The sequence below is a fragment of the Sorghum bicolor genome, chromosome 4 (assembly GCF_000003195.3).
Source record: "Sorghum bicolor cultivar BTx623 chromosome 4, Sorghum_bicolor_NCBIv3, whole genome shotgun sequence".
Classification (NCBI taxonomy): Eukaryota; Viridiplantae; Streptophyta; class Magnoliopsida; order Poales; family Poaceae; genus Sorghum; species Sorghum bicolor.
Window position 1 is genome coordinate 3,170,480 of NC_012873.2, and position 23,332 is coordinate 3,193,811.

Genomic DNA, 23,332 nt, shown 5'->3' on the forward strand with positions numbered 1-23,332 from the left:
TCTCAGTTAGGGTCCATCCCTGATTAAGAGGGGTTAAACAATACAATGACACCTCGTAACTATGATAAACATATGCATCAAGTATATGTCTCTATAGCTTTTCAATGATTTTTATATACTCCCTTCATTTTATCTCCTTCATATTATCTTGGGACTTGCCTACATTTATTGCCCCCATGTTGCTCATTGTCTACCACTTGCATGTATTTATTGCCTCTTTGCTGCTTATTGGTTGTTCCTTGCTTGTGACTTTTTATGTGCACTCAACTAATTAAATGCAAAGTGAATGCTTTTGCTCTGCTCTTTGGTCATTGCGCCGAATGTATGGTGGAGATAAATAAATGGAGGCAGTATGTATTTAGTATTTATAAAAAAAAACAGATATTATCATAAAAATGGGTGAAATAATATTTTTTTTGTGCTATGCAATTGAACCGTGTTGTGTGCCCCCCGCCCCCCCCCCCCCGGGCACACTGTTGTCTGCCTTGCTAGCTCACCGCCCAGGTAGAATCGATCGAGCCCATCACTTCGCATAGCTAGGTTGCACGAAAAGCATCGCCAAACTAGAGAGTAGTGCTATAAGCAGATTGCTTGACGAAGACAACGACGAAGAAGCTTGGTGGCGTTGTTGGAGTTGGCAGCCGCTGATATGAAGTTCAGCAATGATGACCGCAAAGTCCGACCGAGGAGTCACTAGCCGAGGCAACTGGATGAGTTGTGGAGTGTGTGCTACAATGTAGCATGTGACCCCATCGAGAAGCTTGATCGGCCGGTTCAACATGTTCAAGGAGACGGCGCACTACTTTTTGCCTCTCATGTTCGAGTTGCTGGCTAGGCTTTGAGTCTCAACATCTTCGTTGACTTTAGCAGTGAGGAGTTCAGTTGTGTCTTGTGATTATAAATGTCACATGATGACAATGGAGCGGTGCAACCGCAACATCACTGCTCAGCCTGTAAAAAAGGAGGCGTGGCGACGGGACCCTCCCGCTGCCCATCTGTCGACTTGTGCACCAAGAGCTACAAAGGCCAGTTGTGCCTAGGTCCAGTACTCAAGGACCAAAGGGGCCGTGGGCAGCTCTTGCTGGGCATTCACTGCCGGCGTGTTCAATAGCGAAACCAACAATTTATTTAAGGGGGTACGACCCCTAGTTCCGCCACTAGGAGCGCTGGAGAGCCATCAGAGGGGCGACCCAATGCAGTTGTTGTTGGAGCACACGTGAGCGAGGGCTGAAAAGGCGACGACCTCACCATTCACGCTTTCCACTACGTGGGCAAGAATGGTCTTGCGTCGTCGGTATCCTTCGCTTACATGTGGGAGTGGGCAATGGTACATGCCATGCCAGTGCCACATCACACATGCGAGGGTTCGAGGAGGTGGTGGCCCTCAACGAGTTCTAATTGCTTTGAGTAGTTACCTTTGGCCCGTCGTGGTCTCTGTCACCATCGAACGGAGCCCACAACAAAGACTTCACAGACTACGAGGGTGGTGTCTATGTACCGAGGCAAGTGTATAACTACTAAGAACGATCATGAGTTGTTACTCGTCGATTATGGCTAGAACTGTTATATCCTCAAAAATTCTTCTATAGCTACATGAAAGAAGATATATTTTCTATAGAAACCTACAATTTAAGAGGGACACATGCCCCCACTCCTTGTGTCCACCACTAGACAACGTCACTTTGGATGCATCTTTTGGAGTACGAACAAGATTTGGTCATTTGGGGATCCGATAGCCAAAACGAGGGCACGCATCTCCCTTTTGTTCCACTACTTCCTCAGTTTTGTTATTAGTTAAAAATAAAATATTGTTTTAAAATCATAAAGTCCAGCTTGCAGACATTAGAAATTCAAAATTGATGTCCATTTTCCTTTGCTAACACGTACATCACCAATGCATCAATAAAAGTTGCATGTCAATCATCATTAGCCGCACGCAGCAGTCAAAATAACATAGAAAAGGGAAAAGGCGCTACTAGCAGTTCGAGAAGATGCATTTGTGTTTCTGCGTGTAAAATAACGACAAATAAGGTGCTTGCTGAACTAATTTGCATGTGCATGCGGCAGGTCACATATATGCTGACACTACTGAAACGAAAAAATTATGTTTATTCAGTTTCATAATATGATATATTAAATGGATTTTCATGGTATATAAACGATCCATATTAACTTTGAGATTATTCTATGAATTTCATCTTTTCCTGTCTAATGCATTGCTTTGACGGTATATGAATCCACGTAACGTTTTTCGTGACGGTAGAAACCAATTTTTACTGTCGGTTACTTGTGGTTGTAACAGGGATAGAATTCCAGATCAGGTGCCTCTCGGTTACTTGTGATTGTAAGGCTAGTCTCAATGGGGGTTTCACCTGGATGTCATGCACATTTATTAGAGCGCCATGTCACCAAAACTGCACTTTTTGCATGAAACGAAGAAGAGAGAGAAGGAAGTAGTTTCACCATGGTGAAACTCCGCTGGCGTTGTTTCCCACGCGGTGAAACATGATGAAATCCCCACTGAGGACTAAATCGTTTCACCATCTTGCATGTGATCCAATCATTTTGCAGTAATTAAATGCTTTGCCCAGTCTTGGAAACATCAAGGTGAAACTCATGCATTATGGAGGTTGTTTCATTGTTTGTTTCATTGATGCTCTGTCAGCAGATTTGTTTTGGAAACAGTGCATTGAAACGGGCCATTCAGACTGGCCTAACAGGATAGAATTCCAGACCTGGTGCCTGGTGGACTAGAATTTCTGTGAACTGACCGGACAAAGAAGTTTTATTTTTCTGTCGCTTTTCTTCTGTCAGCGTACTATCGGTTTTCTGACAGAGAAATTAATTTTTGATTCCTGTCAGTATTTCGTGTCAGTTTCACACCGACATGGAAATTTTGGTTTCCACCACAGAATAAAAAGAACACATGGATAGAGTACATTGACAGCCATAGATGAAAATGTACATATATTAAACTATGCCATAGAGATAAATAAATAAGGATATATATAAGAAAGAAAGAAAGAAAGAAAGAAAGAAGTAGGTGCTACCTTTGAAAATAGTGGAGAAATTCTTTTACAGTCTCTTTGACACATTTTCTCAAACTTTAATAGTATATCTCCATATAGCAGTGCCCAAGAAACAATTTATTTAGCCATGCCAACAATCAAAGAAGAAAAAAAAAGTTCACAAATTAAATTAGACAAGAATTCTTTCAAACAGGTCCATGAAATATTTACAATTGTAGGAGAGGCCTTTCCAAGAGTCATCAACGATGAAACGGCTGTCCTAGGAAGCCCACCAGTTCGACATAGCAAATAGCCGAAAACACCCATGAGAAACAATCTTTATCATAGGTTGGAAATGCATACAATTTCATCTCAACTTTATCATAATACATTAGCAACATTTTTATTCTAAAATTCTCCGACAACAAACACAAGTGACCTTCAGATCCACATGTGTGCTTCATCTCCTGGAACAGCGCTACCTCCAGGCTCTGTTTGTTTTAGTTCCATAGCAATGCACTGGCAAACCTATATGAAACAAGTAAAAAATAACGAATGAGAATATATACATATGAGCAAACAGACACCGGTACAACCAATACGATTAAGAAACATCCACATTCAGACTTACATGTTTCCAAGACCAAGAGGCTATTTAGCATCATGTAAATCACAGTAGATGGTGAGATCATCCATCCATTAGAGAAACTAAACCCTTGATTCTCTTACATGCTGTACTCCAGTCGGTAACAGAATCCCACAATTATACAACTTTGGGTAAAACCATGTAGGAATTCCCAGTTACCATATACTAGTAGTAAATAATACAAATTGAACTGCTAGGTTAATCAAATCGTATCCAAAGAGAGGTTAACAAAAATCTTCACATACTTGTGGTTATTAGTTCTGGAAATTGTTCCCTTGTCTACCGATCAAGGCACTACTCAAAATCTCACACATACGAAGCCATTACAAACTGGTACACCGTTGAAATATGCGTTTGGTCTCACATGATCTGCAGGCAGAAGGCATACCCCCGCTTGTGTTCATATGGATACCAAAAGAAGCTAGTGCAATTGACCAAACAAAATCAATAATTAGAGGACTTCATGCAAATGGTAATCAACCACATGTAAAGAAACAACAATGATAATAAAGAAACTAAAAACAGCTAGCAACAGTTTCATAAAAAAAAAAAGATGTACCTGGTACCAAATCCGCCTCCCATGGTCAGGGTCCGGATCAGGGGCGATGGCTTGGCACCTGGCGCTCAGCTCTTGGTCCACCATCTCTGGGTAGCAGCTTTCGCGGACCTCCTCGTTGGTAAGGTCACCGAATTGGTTGATGGCGTACACGATTTGCCCGGCGGCGGCGTCGTTGAGCCGGACGACGACGCGGCGGTTGCCCTTGAACAACCTGTACCGGCATTCCTCCTCACCGACGTCTCTGTAGGTCTTGCCGTACTTGGCCTTCCACCCCACGAACATCCGGCGGGTCTCCTGCTCGTACGTCGCCTCCCCCTTCTGGACCCTGTACCCGCGGTAGATCTCCTCCATGGAGCGGGCGGCGAGACCGTTGAGGCCAGATGTGGTATCCCCGTCGGCCCTTTTCCAGGCGATGCGGCAGCGGCTCTCCTTGAAATTAGCGTACCGGCACTCATCTTCGCCGGCGTATTTATAGGTCTTCTTGTGCCTGGCCTTCCACTCCACGAACATCTGGCGGCTCTCCTGCTCGTACGTGTCCGCGTCCGGCGGCAACACCAGCAGCAACGGCAGCGACACCAGCAGCGCCGCCGCCGCTGCCGTCGCGAGAGCAACCGTGCTGCGCCGCCCCATTTTGTTCCTGTCGCCGCCAACGACGCCGACAAGGAAAGTGGTGGTAGACTAGATCACTGGTGGGTGGGCTGTGGGCCTCGACACTAAACAGGCCGGGCCTCAGACACTAAACAGGCCGGGCCTCAGACACTAAACCGGCCGGGCTTCAAGATGGAGCGATGGCTTCATATTTTTTTTTATCAAGCGATGGCTTCATTTGTAACGTGGAATTGTTTGTTGCTGATGCTGATAACGTGTTCACCTCTCGACAATATGCGTTGACGCCTTTGTGAATTGTCACGATCATTAGAGCATGTTTCGCAAATGAATTTTTATCCATATTTTTTTAAGTAAAATAAGAAAAAAAAACTCTCTTCAACCGTTTGACATCTCAATTCCCTGGTATATCTCCTTGTCTAGCGCAAATATGCGCGCGGGCTTTGTTCTTGGCATCGGTCTTTCTCCTCATGCTTAGCGGTGCTCTTTGTTTGTTTAGCGGAGCTCTTCGTTCGTTTAGCGGGGCTCTTTGTTTCGTCAACGGGTTTTTGGTTTTTTAAAATGAAATTTGCCAAACTGTCGGAAATAAGATCTTTTTTCTATTTATATTATTTTAGGAGTTGACAAACAACAAGATCTGGGAAAAGAATTTTGCCAAACAGATCTATATCTATATCTATATCTATATCTATATCTATATCTATATCTATATCTATATCTATATCTATATCTATATCTATATCTATATCTATTTCTATTTTAATAAAACTAAACCTCGCTAAATTTTCTCTCTTTAGCTCAAGATGTTCATATTATTTCTCACTAAGTGTTTTGTTAACTTACAATTCTTTTTTGCAAGTTATCCATATCATCTCATCCTATATTAACTATAAAAAATTTTTATGTCATCTCATCCATGTAAGTCATGTATATATGTTATATATTTTATCATTCTATTATTCTAGAATGTGATATAATATTCCATTAGCTTTTCTTCTATTAGCTTACCGTTTTTTACCACATTGGATGCAATAAACTAATATGCAAACCCAGCTCATATATATACACATAATACCAATTCGATGAGGGTAGCTGAGTGCTGTAGATTATCCACGGTACCATATAATTAATGCTATACACTAAAACAAATTTATCTTTAAGAAAGCAATGGGATTACGCCAAATGGAGCCTGATCGATTTATCGTACCGCTGACATGTGAGTTAAAAAGAAAACAGGAAGTATATACGAGGCTGCAGCGTGGGCTCAATCGTATGCCAGCCGGCAGGCGCCAGCTACCAAACGGCTGACAGGTGGGACAATCTGGTTCGCACGCGGCGCGCGCCCTCCTCGAAATTCCGTTCGATTCGATTCCCCATACCAAACCCGCTCGTGCTCGTGCGCGCGCGTCGCCTCCCACCTCTTCGTCCGCCGCGGCCGCCCGCACTCTCCCTTCCGCCGTCGTGGGCGCGACGGCGACAGGGGAGGCAAAAGCAGGTGAGGTCGGAAGCGGCGGCGGAGACCGGAGACGGCGTCGGCCCCCCGCCGTCTACTCCTACTCACGCACCACCGACGCGCCCGCGAGTTTAGCGGAGGTAAACGCAAACGCCTTCTCATGCCCCCCGCGTTGTCTGATCCGACCGGGCGTTCCACTCAACGAGGGTTGTTCCCTCATTTCGTCCGCCTCCACAATGCAGGTCGAGGCGGGAGGAAGGCGGTGGGGGTTCCCGGCCGGCGGGCAGGAGGGTCGGGGTCGGGGGCGGGGATGGGGCTCGACGGCGCGGTCTCGGGGGTGGTGTCGAGGAAGGTGCTGCCGGCGTGCGGTGGGCTCTGCTACCTCTGCCCTTCGCTGCGTCCACGCTCCAGGCAGCCCGTCAAACGCTACAAGAAGATCCTCGCCGACATCTTCCCCGCGAAGCAGGTTGACAAGCTCTCCTTCCGCACGTCTGCTTATGTTATTTTCTCCTTGCTCGCCATCAGCTGCATTTTCATGGGGCCCTCGCCTTAGAAATTGAACCAGTGCCAATTACACTGGCGAATTACCCATTATGAGCTGCTTAGAGCCTCAATTTGACTGTGTATCTGTCTTCACCGTTGCAATCTCTCCCCCCATAAGGAGATGGCAATGGTATAATGACCCTCTTTCTGTTTGTTCACACCACTCAGCTACCCTTAAATGGACTGTAGTTTCCCATTGATTGTTATGGACCATACTACGTGTGGTAGCAGTTGATTCTGTCTTAAAACAGGCTTAATTTCATCAATATTGCCACAGGAAGACGGACCAAATGAGAGGAGGATTGGGAAGCTATGCGAGTATGTTGCTAGAAACCCTCATCGTGTGCCAAAGGTGGGGTGTGCTCCTCACCTCTCAAATATCCTACAATTGCATCTAATTCGTTGCTTCCAGTTCACTTGTTTTCTCTTGCGTATCGGTGTCTCTGCAGATCACAGCTTACTTGGAGAAGAGGTGTTACAAGGAGTTGAGAAATGAGCAGTATGGCTTTGTGAAAGTTGTTGTGCTAATATACCGCAGGCTATTGGTCTCTTGTAAAGAACAGATGTGAGCTTTGTTTTTCACATCCATTTTACAATGCATCAGATCCATCTCATTCTAGAAATGAACATCTTGATTGATGTTTGGATTTTGTATGTAACTTCTATATTTGCATGCTGTAAGTTCATTCAAACTGTTGTAGATCTGAAAGTGAATTTTCTCAGTGCAGGCCGTTACTGGCAAATAGCTTGTTAAGCATCATACAAACACTTTTGGATCAATCAAGGCAGGATGACATGTGCATCATTGGCTGTGAAACCTTGTTTGATTTCACTGTCACTCAGGTATTCATTATTCAATTTGTGTAGTGGACAGTGGATACCTTTCTATACTGAGGATGCTATTTCAATCTCAATCAGTCACTGAATTATGAGTTGGTTCCAGTTGGATGGTACATATCAGTTCGATTTGGAAGAGCTTATTCCAAGCCTCTACAAACTTTCTCAAATAGTAAGGGACGAAGAGAAAGCTAATGCACTCCGTGCAGCAGTCTTGCAATCTCTTTCTGCTATGGTAAGTCTCCTGCACAGTATGATGAACAAGTTATCATTGTATCTATTCACAATGCCACCATGTTCTCCTCAAGTAATATTAGATGCTGCTTCAGCTCAGATAAAAAAACATAAATAAGTTGTTAGTGGACCTACGATTTGGCAAAATTTCTTTCAGTGTTAAAGTATAGCCCAATCAAACTTATTCTGGTTATTCTCATCACAATTAGGTGCATTTTTTGAAGCACTGTTTATAGTCGTTGGCTTAGCAATTGTTCATGGTATATACCTGGGGTTCCATCCTTTTCTTTACAGTTCTGCTAAAACTGGCTAAGAACCCCAATAAGAAAATTCTAGCAGTTTACAACTTTGAATTTTTTTAATGCTGCACTTTTGGTTTTCTTTTGCATCCTTATTACAATAATGGGGATATGTTGAGTAATTTTGTGTCTTTACAAAGATTGGTCCACTTTTGGTTTTCTTTTGTATTCTTATTACAATACATATAGTTATTAACAAAAAAACAATGCAAAGTACAATCCAAAATATGCTCCAGCACTAACATACTGTTCATTTTATATGCTGAACAGATCTGGTTTATGGGTGAGCTCTCTCATATCTCATCAGAGTTCGATAATGTAAGTATCTTGCAGTAGTTCTTGTAGTTTCTCTGTTTTACTTATCTGTCCTTGAAACTTCAGACTGCCATTATTTTCTTATTGTTAGATTAGATGTTTTTTCATGTATGACAGTCAGAATATCACCTTATACAACCTAGGAAGGAATGTTGCTTAGTTATGCAGATCTGCTCAAATATTTTCAAGCTGTGATACAATTCCTACACATATAATAGTACTTTTGCTTCTATATGTTTACTGAATGCTATACCTTTTTGCTATGAGCGGGTTTTTTTTGCGGTAACATATTGTGCTCTTAAACTTTTATACTTTATTCACTATAATTGTCAGGTTGTCGAAGTAGTATTGGAAAGCTATGAGCCTCGAAAGGTGCAAAGTGACAATAGCGCTGCCGCTACTAAAAATCCAAGTTGTCAGTGGGTGGAAGAGGTCCTTAAAACCGAGGGCCATGCCTCTCCATCTTCATTTATATTTTCTGTGATACCTTCTTGGGAGAGCATAGTTAGTGACTTTGGAGGAGCTCAACTGCTTATGTAATATACCATTCTTAGGGAACTTAAGTTTGTTATTTCCTCTTATTTTTTAGTTCTTAACTGACTCCTGTCTTGTAGGGATGATTCCAAGGATCCTTATTTTTGGTCAAGAGTCTGTGTGCATAACATGGCTAAGCTGTCCAGGGAGGCAACCACATTCCGCCGTGTTATGGAGTCCCTATTTCGCCACTTTGATAATACCAATTCATGGTCATCCAAGAATAGTCTTGCACTTTGTGTTCTACTGGACATGCAAATGTTCATGGAAAACTCAGGTGCGCTATTCGCATTAAGTAAACCTTCGTCATTAACATAATAACACGACTATTTTATTTATTTAGCTACAACTGGCTTTTGCAGGGACAAACATTAATTTGATGATATCAGTACTAGTAAAACACCTTGAACACAAGGCCATACTGGAACAACCTGAGATGCAACTCAGCATCGTGGAAGTGATAGCTGCTCTTGCAGAACAATCAAGAGCTCAGGCTTCAGCAGCAACCATGGTTGCTATAAGTGACCTTGTAAGGCATATGAAAAAGACACTGCATTTAGCTCTCGGTAGCAAAGATTTGGAGGTGGTAAAGTGGAATGACAAACTCCGCAAGGCTTTTGATGAATGCATAACCCAGCTGTCAAAGAAGGTCAATTTCCCTCCAATTGAAACTTTATCAGTGATTTTTACTTGCTGCTCTTTGCCTTTTCTTCCCTTGCTAATTTGATGCCAGTATAATGCTTCTTACTTCTTAGTTTGGTTTGCATAATATTATAGAGTTATATAGTTCATATGAGATCACAACTTAGTTGGTGTTGCTGATCAGGTAGGTGATGCTGGGCCAGTTCTTGACATGATGTCTGTGATGCTAGAGAACATATCACGCACTCCTCTTGTTGCTATAGCAACTACCTCAGCTGTTTACCGCACAGCTCAAATAATCGCTTCAATACCAAATTTGTCGTATCAGAACAAGGTATGGTGTTGGAGCACAAAATTTGAATTCATTTTAGCAGTAGTTCTTAGTGATTTTTCAATTGTTTATCCTGTGTCATACTTGTCAGGTATTTCCAGAAGCACTTTTTCATCAATTGCTGTTAGCGATGGTTCACCCTGATCATGAAACACGTGTTGGTGCACACCGCATATTTTCTGTTGTCCTTGTTCCATCTTCTGTTTCTCCCTTTCCCAATTTGAAATCCCTAGATCAGTGTAGAAAGCATGATGTCCAGAGAACACTCTCGAGGGCTGTATCTGTCTTCTCATCTTCAGCTGCTTTGTTTGATAAGCTGAGAAGGGACAAAAACTCCTTCAGAGAATATTTTCATGAAGGAAGCATGAACAGAATTTTGCATGGTATTGATGATGAAACTGCTACTCCCAATGACTTGCTAGGCTCCCAAAGTTTGAGAGAAAACCTCAGATTTCCTTCAGTGTCTCGGAAATATTCTTCTGCTTCTTTAAAGGAAGGTCAAAGTCCCGTGACGGAGTCAATCAACGAAATGGTATGTTCTGCCATGAGCAACCTCTTCGTTCCCCTCCAAAGGAAAAAAAAACCCCAACATGTTGAACCTTGTGCTTAGAAATTTACAGGCTAGTAACAATTGAACAAAGTTTTTCTGCTATTCACATCCTTTTATCTAACTTTTGGATACTTTCAGGAAATGACTGTGTTAAGACTAAGTAGTCAGCAGGCCACTCTTCTGCTCTCATCTATTTGGCGTCAAGCGCTTTCTCCAAAAAATACTCCTCAAAACTATGAAGCTATTGCTCATACATATAGTTTGCTTCTATTGTTTTTGGGATCAAAGGTACTTAATTTTTGTAGCTGCCATTTGTCTTGTGCCTATTGTTTATGGGTTGCAGAGAATTGCTATTCTTCCTGCAATTTGTTTGATTTGATTATTTTTCTGTTAAAATGATGATACTTATATTGTCATGCATGATCTTTATCATATGGCTTATTGCTTTCGCTCTTCTTTTTGTCGTCACCACATCTTTTAATCCTCAGTTACATGATGCTCTTTTGGAATGGTCATCACTGAGAACATTATTCTCTTTGTTTTTTTTCCCTTTTTGCTCTTCCAGACATCAATTTTTGAGGCTCTTGCTCCCAGTTTTCAGATTGCATTTTCTTTAATGAGCCATTCACTTGGAGGAACAGGTGAAGCAATTTATCATTTGCCTAGAGTTAACTAAAGTACATGTTGGTCTGGTTTCTGATAAGTACCTAACCATTTGTTTAGATTCATTGCCACCATCTCGCCGCCGGTCCTTATTTACTCTGGCTACATCTATGATTGTTTTTTCCTCAAGAGCTTTCAATGTGGCGACTCTTCTCCCAATTTGTAAATCAATGCTCAATGATAGAACGGTATGTCCAATCAAATTCCACTCCACACCGCCTCTTCAATCAAGCCTCCTTGTTTTTAGTAGAGTTCGGTATATTATATGTGCAGTGTATGTTCTACATAATGGGGGTAAATATCTGTATATGTGATGTTGGACAGTGATAGACATGATTCAGAACGATGTCATAGGAAGGAGGGTGTTGATAGAGGGAGAAAAGGAGACTGAGAAACTGGTTGACTTGATTTATTCATGTTTTTGCTTGATCATGTAAATATGTAATGAATGTCCTATCCTCTTAAATAGACTCTGACTCCTGAGAAATGATAGATTTAACGTCTGACGAAGCTAATAGATAACAAGTTGGGGAATTTAATTTGACAAGCTTATAGATAAGGTACAGATAGATTAATTTATCTGCTGGTGTGCTCAGATGACAAATACCACTGCACTTCTGCACATGATTAGCAGAATAGTGCCAAAAGTGAATGTGCTTTTCATCAAATGAACACAACATTTTTGTGTTCACTTTGCGTTCACCAATTACTTTTCGGTTGCACCAATTACTTTTCTTCTAGATGCAAAGCATACAGTGTGCATGTTTATACTATACATTAATAATGCATTACTGTTCTTCATGTCATTTTTGTTGCTTCCATATCTTTTTAATCAATGAAAGTTCTAAGCTTTCTGCACCGCAACTGTTGTAGATGGATCCATTCCTTCATTTGGTACATGAGAACAAACTTCAGGCTGTGAAGGACTATACAGAAGATCCATCAACATTCTATGGCTCAGCTGAGGACAATCAGAATGCCTTGAAGTCTCTTTCAGCAGTGGAACTAACAAATAGTTGCTCTCGAGAATCCATGGTCTTTGCCATTATGAACTCCATAACAGATTTACCTGATGTAATTTTCCATCCATTCACCGTAAGCAGTTCTTATATTTGCCTAAACTGAATACCATGGAATGTGTGGATAATGAACTTTCCTCACAACTTCTGCAGCTGGAGTTAGAGAATATTAGGAGTCAACTGCTACGTGATTTCTCCCCTGATGAAATGTGCCCAGCTAGTGCTCACTTTCTTGAATCACCTGGCAAGATTGCACGGCCAAGTTCTGATGATGACACCGACTATCAAGAGGTATATGTGTATCACCTATATATCTGTCTCGCTTTCTTTACCATCTTAACGGTACATGGAAATTTTGAGCAGGCTGAACTTATCGATCTGAGAAATGACAACAATACTTTTGCGGAATTCTCTGCAACTACACTGACGGCTACAGCTATTCCTGTGCCCACAACAAATCTTCTCAGTATTGATGAACTTCTAGAAACAGTATGTTCTTTTTTTCTCTCTCAAAGTTCATTGTTCCACTCTTCTCTCTTCGTTTGTTTGTTTGTTTGTTTATACCACCATCTGTGTGCACAATGCACATTACAGGTCATGAATGACACGTCATCTCAGACCAGAGCGCAATCGATGGCCGGTGACATCCCATTCCAGGAGATGACTAGCCACTGCGAGGCCCTTTCGATGGGAAAGCACCACAAGATGTCCCTGCTCATGAGCTTCAAGCAAAACAAGCAAGCTGCCACCGCTGTCGTGCCGGAAAATCAGGTTAACCGCGATGAAGCAGCCCATACCTCCAACAAGCAGGTGCGTGGATCAGCTTAGTTTCAAGCTCGTAATTTGCATTTCCACGGACGCTTATTTGTAAATCGGGAAAAAATATATCTTGGGGATGATATGGGATGGGGAATTGTGGATGGTGAGATGATGAGGCTGACTGTTGCCGGTTTGTTTTCAGAACACAAACCCGTTCCTCCGGCACAGCATCGGTGCCGAAGTGGCACAGGTTGCTGGCGTCGTCCAGCAGCCGTTCCTGAGGCTGCCAGCGTCCAGCCCCTACGACAACTTCCTCAAGGCTGCTGGCTGCTGATTTCCGCATCCCTGCAGAAACCCCGCCGTGTAACGAACTGAATGTATATGTAACAGTGGTTGGCAGCTGATTGGTCATACAGGCCAAAGCTGCCATTTTGCTGCTGTATCTGTGTGCCTTCAGAAAAGAAAAGAATGAAATGAAAAAAGAGGACTCCAAGTTTTCAAAGAAAGTTGCCTGCCGCAAGCTTATTTTCTTTTTGAACGAACTGGCACGGTATTGTGTTCATTTCATAGAACAGAGAAGAGCTGCAGCTGCCTCGAGCTTACGAGCTAAACAAGAGCATTGCCATCTGATCTTTGACATGCAAGCGTTGATTTATCGGGTCAATCCAAAACTCATCTAATTGAAGGATTTTTTTTAAGAAGCCGGCAAGAGTTTAGTTGAAGAATTCCAAAGCAAAGGCAATGGGATTATAGATAAATGCTGCAGCCATCCACTCCATTGGTGACATCAAGGACTAAAGGACATGCATGGACGGCACGTCGTGCTCATCAACCCTGAGAAGGTCGCATCAGCGATCCATCGTTACTTACAAGTCTGAGCTGGAAATGAAGGAATAATCGATTAAACATGACGGAAGGTGGCCGGCGACGTAATTCTTGGCGCCATCCGTACTATACGCGATCCTTGCGGCCGTACCGTATCCCAGAAAACCTAAACAATGCCCTTCCTCGCTCATCCTATATATACTTTTCCGGACACCCTTGTCATCGACGTTACGTTGCTACAAGTACAACTATGTTCGATAGCTTTTATGCGTCATAGTCAACAATATAGTAATGCAATACGGAGTTCGAGTGAAGACTCTTTTAACTTGCACTCCTGTTTATTTATCTAGCTGACTGGTTGGTTTGTTATATAGGGGACTTTTATATTATATACTCCCTTCATACCACATCTCGTACTTTAAGGAGTCGATCAAATTCAAATTAGACTAGAGTTATAGAAATAACAATATTAATATTTATATCTTTAAATAGGTTTACTATAAAAATACATGGCGCGATCAATCTAATGATATTGATTTGATATTATAAAATTAATATTTTATATATATTTAGTCAAATTTAAGATTGATTGATTTCTCAAAGTATGAGATTTTACTTATTTTGGAGATTGATTGATTCCTCAGAGTACGAGATTTTATTTATTTGAGGACAGAGGGAATAAATTAGCAATATACTGCGACCTCTAGCCACACTTAGATCATTTTTGTTTTAGCTTACATAGTTATTACATTATTTCAATTGTATGCAAGATAGAGAAACGGAAAATTATATCATAGCAAGGAATAATTCCTCATATGCCACCCAAAAAAATCTTAAATCTCTGAGATTCCATAGTCGGCGACGGTCCCATGTGTTGTAGATATAGTGATTCATATTTGTGAGCTTTTTTGTGGTATATATGAGGAGTGATAGAAGAATAACCAGTAATGTCAGGAATGAATGAAGCAAATACTTGCCACAAATTATTTTTTAAGGGACAATAAAAACTTTGTCGTGATTTTATTAGACAAACAAGGATCTGGTGAATTATTATAATGTAGGAGCTGTTTTGTTTCAGTTGCATCGTTTGGCTGATAAGTCATAGCAGAAAGTACTGTTAGCTGATTTGTTGGGAGAAAAAAACACTGTTGAATGTTTGGTAGATTCGGCTGATAAGCTCGAGTGAACAAGCTAAACACAAAATGGGCCTTAGTTTTGCGTTTTAGACGTCAAAAACAAGATAAAAAGCAAACTACATCTCCATATCTCAGCGTCCACAGGGGGAGCATGTGACATGGAAAAATTAAAAAAATAAGGCAGAAGGATCAAGCTAAAACAGGGGCAAACTGCTAGCTAATGACTTATCAACACCCAAATTTAAAATCATATGTGCATCAGTACATACTAGTGTCCCACCCAGCTCACATTGTAGTCTACACTTATTATTATATATACTCCCTCCGTCCACAAATAAATGCATATCTTGTTTTTCGAAGAGTCAAACCTTTTTAAATTTGACCAAAAATATACTAATATTTATCATATTTAATATGTATCATTAGATTGAACATGAAATGTACTTTCATAATATACTTTTTTGCAGATACGAATATTGATAGTATTTGATATATTTGTTAAAAAAGTTTGACTTCTCAGGAAGTGAGACGTGTATTTATTTATGGACGGAGGGATTATGCAGGCTATACAGCATTGCAAACTTTGCACATTGTAGATTACTCCTATACACTAGCATTGTTTAGTGCAAGGATACAGCTAATAATCCAAGCACATCCTCAGAGGGGAGGGAGCATGCTTCCATGCTGCAAACAGCACTCCAAGTCCAAGCCTCTGCTCACACTTCATCCCTCCCTCTCCTCTCCTCTCCGTTTTGATCATCATCAACCAGGTGGCAGGTGTGCATGGCGATGACCCAGGCGCTGAATCGATCACGCCACCATTTCCCATCTGATCGATCTCTTCTTGGAGCTAGACAGCAACTGGCGCAGCTGAACGACAAGATCAGGAGCAGAGCAGGCGGTCTTGTAGTTCTTGGCTCGGCGTCAGCGTCGGCGATGATGGCGATCAGGGGCTACTTCCGGGCGCCGGCGAGGCTGCAGGGGAGGAAGAGGAAGCAGCAGGCGGCGGAGCGGGGACTCCGGGGCGACAGCCTGGGCGCCGCGCTGCTCGACGAGGCCGAGCTGCCGGCAGTGCCCAGGGGCTACTTCGCCGTGTACGTGGGCGCGGAGGCGCGCCGGTTCGTGGTGCCGACGGACTACCTCCGCCAGCCGGCGTTCCGGGACCTCATGGAGCGCGCCGCCGAGGAGTTCGGCTTCGCGCAGGCCGCCGGCATCCGCATCCCGTGCCGCGAGGAGGACTTCGAGGCCACCGTCGCCGCGCTCGATCTCGAGTCCGCCGTGGCGCGCCGGCGCTCCCGGGCCGGCACCGGTAGAGCCACCGCGGCGGCGGAGCCCAAACTGCCCAAGGCCAGGTCGTTGTAGCAAGCCAGGCATGCAGAATTTGCAGGCCATGGAGATGCGCAATGCAAGTATTCTTTGCAGCTCAAGCTGACTTTGATTAGATCAAGTCAGTCAAATCATTAGGCATTAGCTTTGGATCAGTAGATAATCGATCTGTGGAGTAGTGTTTGTTCTGCAAGGGCTCTGAAACTGGCATGAAACAAGAAAAGGAATAATTCGTTCTTTGTTTTTCATCTGTAGTTAATTTGAAGATTTCTAGTCATGATTTAAGGCAAATTTTCTGTGTGTTGTTGCATATTCTTGAGCGTCAAACCCAGTTTCAGTGACACTGTTTGTGGATATTTTCAACAACAATAGTCAATGACATTTATCAACTATTTTGAAAAATGTAACTATTGTTGTTGCATATTATCAACAGCAATAGTTAGTGGCATTTAGGAAAACTTGCCATGCTTATGAATTGTGATATGAGTGGCACACAATTTGCCATCATGACCCACTTTCAGTGACACTGTCTGTGGATCATCTTAAGTGATGGGTCTGGAATGGAGCATGCAAACATGTCATCGGATGATCCTGAGTTGAGTGAGTGATTTCTATTCAAGCTCATCTTCCCTTGAAAGAAAACGTAACTGACATTTTCTCCCCAAATGGCACTTCAACTTTGTCTTCAGTTCAGGCTCTAGAACCAAGATAACCTACATTTGTCATCTGGCCAAATGCTGTCTGGATTTGTTCAGAAAACAGGATGGCAGAGATCTGCTGTTTCTTCCAGTTGCAACAAGATATTAATAATCTTTGAGCTGGCAGAACTGAAAAAAATATTGCAAATATCTTTTATCCGCGGGGATTACTTGGTCTCGAGAAGTGCCTGTCTGTCGGAATACATGTGAAGAAGATTTCATGCTTTTTGTGATCTAGTGCTCATGCCATGTGTAATTGTACGGCATGTATTTCTTCTGATCTGGAACTCTCTTTAATGAGTCTCAGTAACATGTCTAAGAGTAAAGAATGTGATAGCATCATTTTTTTTTTACCAAAATATATGCAGCATTGCTAGTTATTTGTTAATAGAGGACAGAGGGGATTAAGGTAATCTAGGGGGTACATGTGTCAAGAGGCAATTTAGCAATAGAGGTATATTGAGTTACAGAATTCTAAGGCACAGCTCCCTTAAGTTAAAGCATTGACTTCCCTATAGGATTCTTGGTAGTCAGAACTGAACTTTCCTATCTTTCAAAACTGAACTAAGGCCTTGTTTACTTCCGAAAAGTGAAAAGTTTTTGGTACTGTAGCACTTTCGTTTGTTTGTGACAAATATTATCCAATCATGGACTAACTAGGATCAAAAGATTCGTCTTGTGATTTACAACTAAACTGTGTAATTAGTTTTTGTTTTCGTTTATATTTAATGTTTCATGCATGTGTCACAAGATTCGATGTGATGGGGAATCTTGAAAACTTTTTAGTTTTCAGAGTGAACTAAACAAGGCCTAAATTTGATATTGAACACAAACAAAGAAGCTAAGGAGGACAGAATGACAGATGACAGTTGCCACCTCATCATTGCAAAGAGATGACTGAGGGGGATGCATCAATCATGTGTATAAAACTACACATACTGAAAATTCGGAAGTAGTAGTGTTTACTTCATTGAGGCACAACCACATATTATACTTTGGGTTCAAAATAGTGTGCAAGAACATTGTTCACTTCTGAACAGTTACAAAAGGAAAGTTAAAGTTGAAGTACAAAGAACAAGGTGGAAAATGAATTCTTAAGAAAGGGGGACATTTACTAAATCTGCTTGGAGCAAATCCTTCATTTTAAATTCTTAAAAGAATGTGAATCCCTTGTTTCATCCTCCCGTATAAATTTGCAAAGCCTGTCAATTTGCGGACTCTTCCTCCTCTCTTCTCCATGGAACACCAAGAACCAAGAATGGAAAAAGAAAAGGAGATGTTGAGAAAGAAACTCATTATCTGCATAAGATCCCAGGCTGTGAAGGACTGTAGCAAACTGCCTCCTTCCTGCCCACCAGCCTGAGGATGCCCTCAAACACCTTCACATCACAGGGGATTCTCAGAGCTCCCTCATGCTGGAATCCAAATTCCTCCTCTGCCTCCTTCAGGAGCTCCTCAAATGCCCAGTGGCCTAGGTACTCCGTGGGGATCACAAACCTCTTCATCTCCATGCCAACGCACACCGCAAAGAAACCCTTTGGAACACCATGGTTGCTGCTGCTCTTGCCGGCTTTTGGCGAGAGTGCAAGCCGCTTCCACTTCTTCAGAAGTTGTTGCAGCCTCACAATGTCTCTGATCTTGTTGCTGCTGGACCTGCCTTGCTCCCCCATTGTCAGTCGATGTAGCTGCCTATCTCTGCCTCTGCTTTCTGCTCCCTCTGCTGGGTGCTACAGACAATATATAGGAGGTTGGATCAGTGTCTAAGCATGGTTTAGCGTGTTCACCGGGTTAGTTTGAATGTACTAATCAGTGGCTTGATACGATGCTTTTGTTTAAGTCTGTGGGCAAGGTTTTCTTTATGTTGTCGTTCTTGACATAATAAACTAAAGCAAAAGGGTATGAGCACATGCGACAGCAGCTGATCAGAGTAATCTGATTGTACTGTCTGGTTAAACATGTAAAGAAATCGTAGAATTTTCAACAACGCATATGAGGCGGCGCTGCAGGTTGCTTCAAAGATTAAAGAGGACATAGCGCAAAGAGAAAGGGCTATTCAGAGAGCAGGCTAGCTTTTTTCTGGTTTTTGTTTCTTCTTCTCTGAGTGCTCTGCTTTTAAGCAGCTGTCTACTCAAGCTGTACATAAAACTTCCTCTTTTCTAACTTAATAGAGAGGCAGAGCTCCTGCCATTCCTTTCAAAAAAAAAAAAACATGTAAACTGTGACATTCTAAAGCCATCAGCTGCTTTCAGCAGTGACATCATACTTCATTAGTTTGGAATGTGCCTATATATCTGGAAGAACATGGAAAACTTAGTGACATCAATATCATTGTGCGGAGTTCAGAAGTATTTCCTCAACAAAGAAAACAATTAGCTAACTGCCAGTTGAGTGTGAAATTGCTTAAAAGGTTTCCTGAATTATATACACAGCGATTGTACTACTTTTTTGAAAATAAGTTGATCTTTCCATGTCATGTCAAATACCTGACTAACTTCTGAAGGATGCAAGTGCAATCCAACTGATGAAAGATTCCCCCACTCTGCTAATGATGAGAAAAGGGCCCAGATGTTCGCAATCAGCACCAACTCTACTCTACTTATCTGAACAACCACCATGCATGATTTGCTTCAACCTCATCATTGATGCAAACCAATTGACAGTTCATGGTTTGGAGAAGTACGCCTCTAGTCCTAGCTTTAGGTAGCACCGGAAACTAACACTGAAAGTTCTGGTGTTTGACTATGAAACAGAAGGTGCTCAGATATTGTATGTACACTGTTTCGCATTGTTTATTCCTCAGTTTTCTTTCTGGTGTTAATCATTCACAAATGATACCTTTTTTCTGCTTAAGATCATTTACTAATCTTTAAAACTTCTTTCTTTATTTGGGGGTTATGGGGTCAATATCAGCACCCAACCTACGTTATGCTTCATATCTCCCATGTCTATACAACTATTGAAAGTATAGTTTGTGCTACCGCTTTTACCTGTGAAAAAGAATACGTTAGTTCTGAGAAAATGGAGATGTGCTATATTAAGAACAATTAGAATCACGTTTCAGGTAGTAGTAAAACATCTCAAAGTACTTGATCAAGCTCAGTTTACTAATGAGGAATTATTGCATAACTAAAGTAGGTATTGGTCCCCTACTCAAAGAAGGAAGCATTGGCATGATAAATTCTTTCAGACAATCCAAGTTAGATTAGTGTTGAAAGAATTGGTCCCCTACTCAAAAAAGGAATAAAGGATTATATAAATGTAGCATGGTTCTCCCATCTAGCCCTGTCTACATTCACACAAGAGTTCCTCCTGGATACTGTCTACAGACTAGTACAGCAACCACTATATCTGAGGTTCATGCACCTTAAGTTTCTGAAGTACAGCAATGTTGGCTCACTCAGGAACACACATTAAACAAAAAGAAAGTGCCATCAGGACTGAGGATGCACCTTAAAAAAATAGAAGGTGCCTTTTCTTGTGGCAAAAAAAAAATGTGAACTCCCATTGTCGCGTTAGAGTGCATAACTGAAGTAACTGTTGCTCCCTCCTTCCTGACACATTAGTCACTCACATGGGCTCTGAAATTCTAGCAGATGAGCAGATCGAAAAGCAGATATGAAGAACAAACAACAGAGTGGAAATGGTTGCACATGCCATGGCATCAACAATGGAGTAAGTTGACACATTTGCCAGATCTGGCATCATGGCCTCGTGGAGAACATATGCATATGAAAAGAGTCTTCAATTTGATGATTATTATCACTGGACTCACAGCTATTGTCACCACAGTAACTAAGAACTTATCTGCTACTGAATAATTATGTTTGCAGTTTAGCACTAATATACAAGGGCAAGAAGGACCTTATAGCACCTGAGCAACGGTGAGTAGCTGAGCAGCCAGATAACTTGAGAAAATATCAACTCACAATGATAATTTCAAGTACATGTAATTGGATGGCCGTTGGGCCGGCCCAGCAGATCCATCTGGAGCTCTCTCAAACACTTTTTTCAACAATAGCGGGATATCTATGGGAGAGCTGCTCAATGGTGGATCTGGTGCTCCGGATCTGGTTAGCCCTCCCAAATAGGCCCTTGATCTAGTAGCACCAGATGAATCCAAAATGGCTGCAATGGAGTTTCAATGTAAAGGTTCTCACAAAATCTGACTGCTTGTACTCCGATTGTTGCTTGAATGGAGTCTGGAGTGATGTCTTTAAGTAGCACATGCTCCATTTTCCCTGCATAAATAGTTATTATATGATGATACCTGAGGACTTAGCTCTGCCTGAGGCACGCCAACAGCAAAGCAAAAAAGCTTTAAAACCAAGGATGATATCATGGTGTATAGCAAAAGTTGATGTAGCGGTACTTGAAGTATAGGCTCTGCTTTAAACCAAAGTGCATGTCACAACGTCCTTGAACAAATGTTGAGAACTTTGAAATCCCATAATAATACAGATCCTTGTGTTGGCTCCAAATTCCCAGCAAACGAAACAAAAAAAAAGAACCAAACTACAGAAGAATTAGGCAATCAACAACACATAAGTACCAGTTGAAACTGTTCCCATGGAATGAAGACCCTGTTCTCAATTAACTTCAGAGCATAGGTGAAAATGGTACTTGTGAGCCTTGAAATGTACCAATTAAATTAGTTGTGGCATCATCTGACTACTACATTTTACCACCTTATAAATGCACATAGTAAGTAGCAACCTACCTGGTTCGTAAACTTGAACAAAGTTTCTGTGTACACTCTTCTTAATCGCTCATTATCTGTATACGAACAATTACTCATTTCTCCTGACCTCAAGAAGGTAAGTAAATGACTAGCTATTGTATAATTTACAGTGTGTTTAAACTTGCAGACATCACTGGAGTGGTTAACATTTCTTAAGACCTGTAACGTGCAATCCAAGGGCTTCACGCCTCTTGAGATCAGCAGTACAGTTTACTCTTAAAGCCTGGATTTCCATAAGTGCATCTTTGTACCCCTATTCATAAAAAGGAACCGAAAGGCAACACAAGACCAATAAGGAGGGCAAAAAATGCTAACAAGTATGTAGAATGAATGGTACAAGCCATCTACCTTATGTAATGTAAACTCATACAGTTGGACTTATAGAAACTAGTGAACTTCTGTATATATACGACCAAGGCAAAAGCCATCTGCAGCATTTGTTTTCGACTAACCCACAGCATTATCCTAATACAACATCCAACTAGCAGGCAGCTGATAGTCCGCCACCAACAGGACCAGAAATCTGGTCGAACATGCCAATGTAACTGAGGCACCCATTACCGACTTGCAAATGCAGCCATTGGAGCATTTCATCAAACATGAGCTGAGGAGTGAGCACGTGCTACCCTACGCTTAGGCTGAAAAATGAACTATCACTACAATTTTCAAATCTGACTCTGGCTGCCTAGCGAAGAGAACCAATCATGCCCTAGCTCACTAGCTCCGATCTGGGCGACGGTTGCTCACCCACTCTAGTCCAAATCGAAGGGGCTGAGAATACTCTAGGTCTACTTTTGTTGAGGATTATGTGTTGATTTGAGTTCGGGGTTACAGCTTGGAGGTCGTGTGCAAGCGGAGTCCATGTCCTAGGATTTTTATGTATGTGCTTGGCTTGGTAACACTACATGCAGCCATTTAACCTGTTGACATTCCAGTCACATTTGCTTGAAAGAAGATGTTTCTTCTTTGGATTTTGCTACGGTTGAAATTTGTTTGCGTTTCTCCATGTAGGTCAAATCCTCACTAAGTGACCATGGCTTGGATTAGTTCACTACAGGTGGTTAGAAATGTCTCAAACAATCGGAACTTAGAGCAGATAGATAGACCTATGATTTCTCCAAACATATATTTGTTTTCCACAATAGGTGCTCACATTGAACTAAAAAAAAGGTGCTCACATCGCTTCCTGCTGTACCAGGTTCCACATAAATATTTGTGAAGCATGTATCAACATATTCCTTTTCTGGGGCATCCTCATACCATTTTTTAAACACTACAGAACATAGCAGTCATGTATGATGCAGGTTGTTGTCACAAGAAAGGATAGAAAAATTGGTCAGTAACTAACACAATATTACATCATAGTTGTGACTATGAATTATATTTTACCGATAGATATTTGTTCTCTATTCAGCAACACCATGTACTTCCAAAGTTTGACAAGTGGCTATTTAAGTGATTGCAGGCTTAGATAATTTTTGGAACACACACTACATTGCTCCAGAAACTGTCTGAAGAAAGGGTATCAATCTGCACTAGCAATCACATTAATAAGTGAGTCCCTGAATCTGCAGCACCAAGGACTTTGAGAATTAGACTGAACATGCAGTA

The 23,332-nt window shown here is 41.7% G+C and overlaps 4 protein-coding genes across 9 annotated transcripts; 2 read left to right on the plus strand and 2 right to left on the minus strand.

The window, feature by feature from the left end:
- On the minus strand, nucleotides 3,176-5,076 carry LOC8064215. 3 transcript variants are annotated; one of them, XR_002452007.1, is made up of 3 exons: nucleotides 4,214-5,076; nucleotides 3,640-4,023; nucleotides 3,176-3,536 (listed from the first exon to the last, which is right to left on the minus strand). XR_002452007.1 is itself a non-coding variant. In XM_002453244.2 (2 exons), the coding sequence occupies exons 1-2, from the start codon at nucleotides 4,841-4,843 to the stop codon at nucleotides 3,450-3,452; spliced, it is 717 nt and encodes a 238-aa protein (XP_002453289.2). In that variant the 5' UTR covers nucleotides 4,844-4,884; the 3' UTR covers nucleotides 3,176-3,449. The 3 variants fall into 3 exon arrangements, 1 of the variants encoding a protein (XP_002453289.2); XR_002452006.1 differs by having other exon boundaries at nucleotides 3,640-4,075; nucleotides 4,214-5,071; XM_002453244.2 differs by lacking the exon at nucleotides 3,640-4,023 and having other exon boundaries at nucleotides 4,214-4,884.
- Nucleotides 6,211-13,609, plus strand: LOC8069959. 4 transcript variants are annotated; one of them, XM_021458351.1, is made up of 20 exons: nucleotides 6,212-6,412; nucleotides 6,515-6,738; nucleotides 7,093-7,167; nucleotides 7,265-7,380; nucleotides 7,544-7,658; nucleotides 7,759-7,887; nucleotides 8,456-8,503; nucleotides 8,834-9,036; nucleotides 9,115-9,311; nucleotides 9,397-9,683; nucleotides 9,861-10,010; nucleotides 10,099-10,539; nucleotides 10,696-10,845; nucleotides 11,123-11,198; nucleotides 11,281-11,408; nucleotides 12,094-12,294; nucleotides 12,393-12,530; nucleotides 12,603-12,728; nucleotides 12,834-13,049; nucleotides 13,201-13,609. In XM_021458351.1, the coding sequence occupies exons 2-20, from the start codon at nucleotides 6,583-6,585 to the stop codon at nucleotides 13,330-13,332; spliced, it is 3,084 nt and encodes a 1,027-aa protein (XP_021314026.1). In that variant the 5' UTR covers nucleotides 6,212-6,412; nucleotides 6,515-6,582; the 3' UTR covers nucleotides 13,333-13,609. The 4 variants fall into 4 exon arrangements, with proteins under 4 accessions (XP_021314023.1, XP_021314026.1, XP_021314025.1 ...); XM_021458348.1 differs by having other exon boundaries at nucleotides 6,211-6,412; nucleotides 12,393-12,728; XM_021458350.1 differs by lacking the exon at nucleotides 6,212-6,412 and having other exon boundaries at nucleotides 6,601-6,738; nucleotides 7,097-7,167; nucleotides 7,539-7,658; nucleotides 12,393-12,728.
- On the plus strand, nucleotides 15,574-16,544 carry LOC8073368. Its single transcript, XM_002451482.2, has one exon. The coding sequence runs from the start codon at nucleotides 15,743-15,745 to the stop codon at nucleotides 16,319-16,321; it is 579 nt and encodes a 192-aa protein (XP_002451527.1). The 5' UTR covers nucleotides 15,574-15,742; the 3' UTR covers nucleotides 16,322-16,544.
- Nucleotides 17,954-18,716, minus strand: LOC8073369 (auxin-induced protein X15). Its single transcript, XM_002453245.2, has one exon. The coding sequence runs from the start codon at nucleotides 18,651-18,653 to the stop codon at nucleotides 18,279-18,281; it is 375 nt and encodes a 124-aa protein (XP_002453290.1). The 5' UTR covers nucleotides 18,654-18,716; the 3' UTR covers nucleotides 17,954-18,278.

What these genes read in the sequence shown, in the direction of transcription:
- LOC8073368 (XM_002451482.2), top strand. Translation starts at nt 15,743, where the DNA reads ATGGCGATGACCCAGGCGCTGAATCGATCACGCCACCATTTCCCATCT.
- LOC8064215 (XM_002453244.2), bottom strand. Translation starts at nt 4,843, where the DNA reads ATGGGGCGGCGCAGCACGGTTGCTCTCGCGACGGCAGCGGCGGCGGCG. An exon ending in GGAGGCGGATTTGGTACCAG is followed by an intron (nt 3,537 to 4,213) that starts GTACATCTTTTT and finishes TGTTTCATATAG; the next exon opens with GTTTGCCAGTGCATTGCTAT.
- LOC8069959 (XM_021458348.1), top strand. Translation starts at nt 6,583, where the DNA reads ATGGGGCTCGACGGCGCGGTCTCGGGGGTGGTGTCGAGGAAGGTGCTG. An exon ending in CAATGCTCAATGATAGAACG is followed by an intron (nt 11,409 to 12,093) that starts GTATGTCCAATC and finishes CAACTGTTGTAG; the next exon opens with ATGGATCCATTCCTTCATTT. An exon ending in TTGATGAACTTCTAGAAACA is followed by an intron (nt 12,729 to 12,833) that starts GTATGTTCTTTT and finishes TGCACATTACAG; the next exon opens with GTCATGAATGACACGTCATC.
- LOC8073369 (XM_002453245.2), bottom strand. Translation starts at nt 18,653, where the DNA reads ATGGGGGAGCAAGGCAGGTCCAGCAGCAACAAGATCAGAGACATTGTG.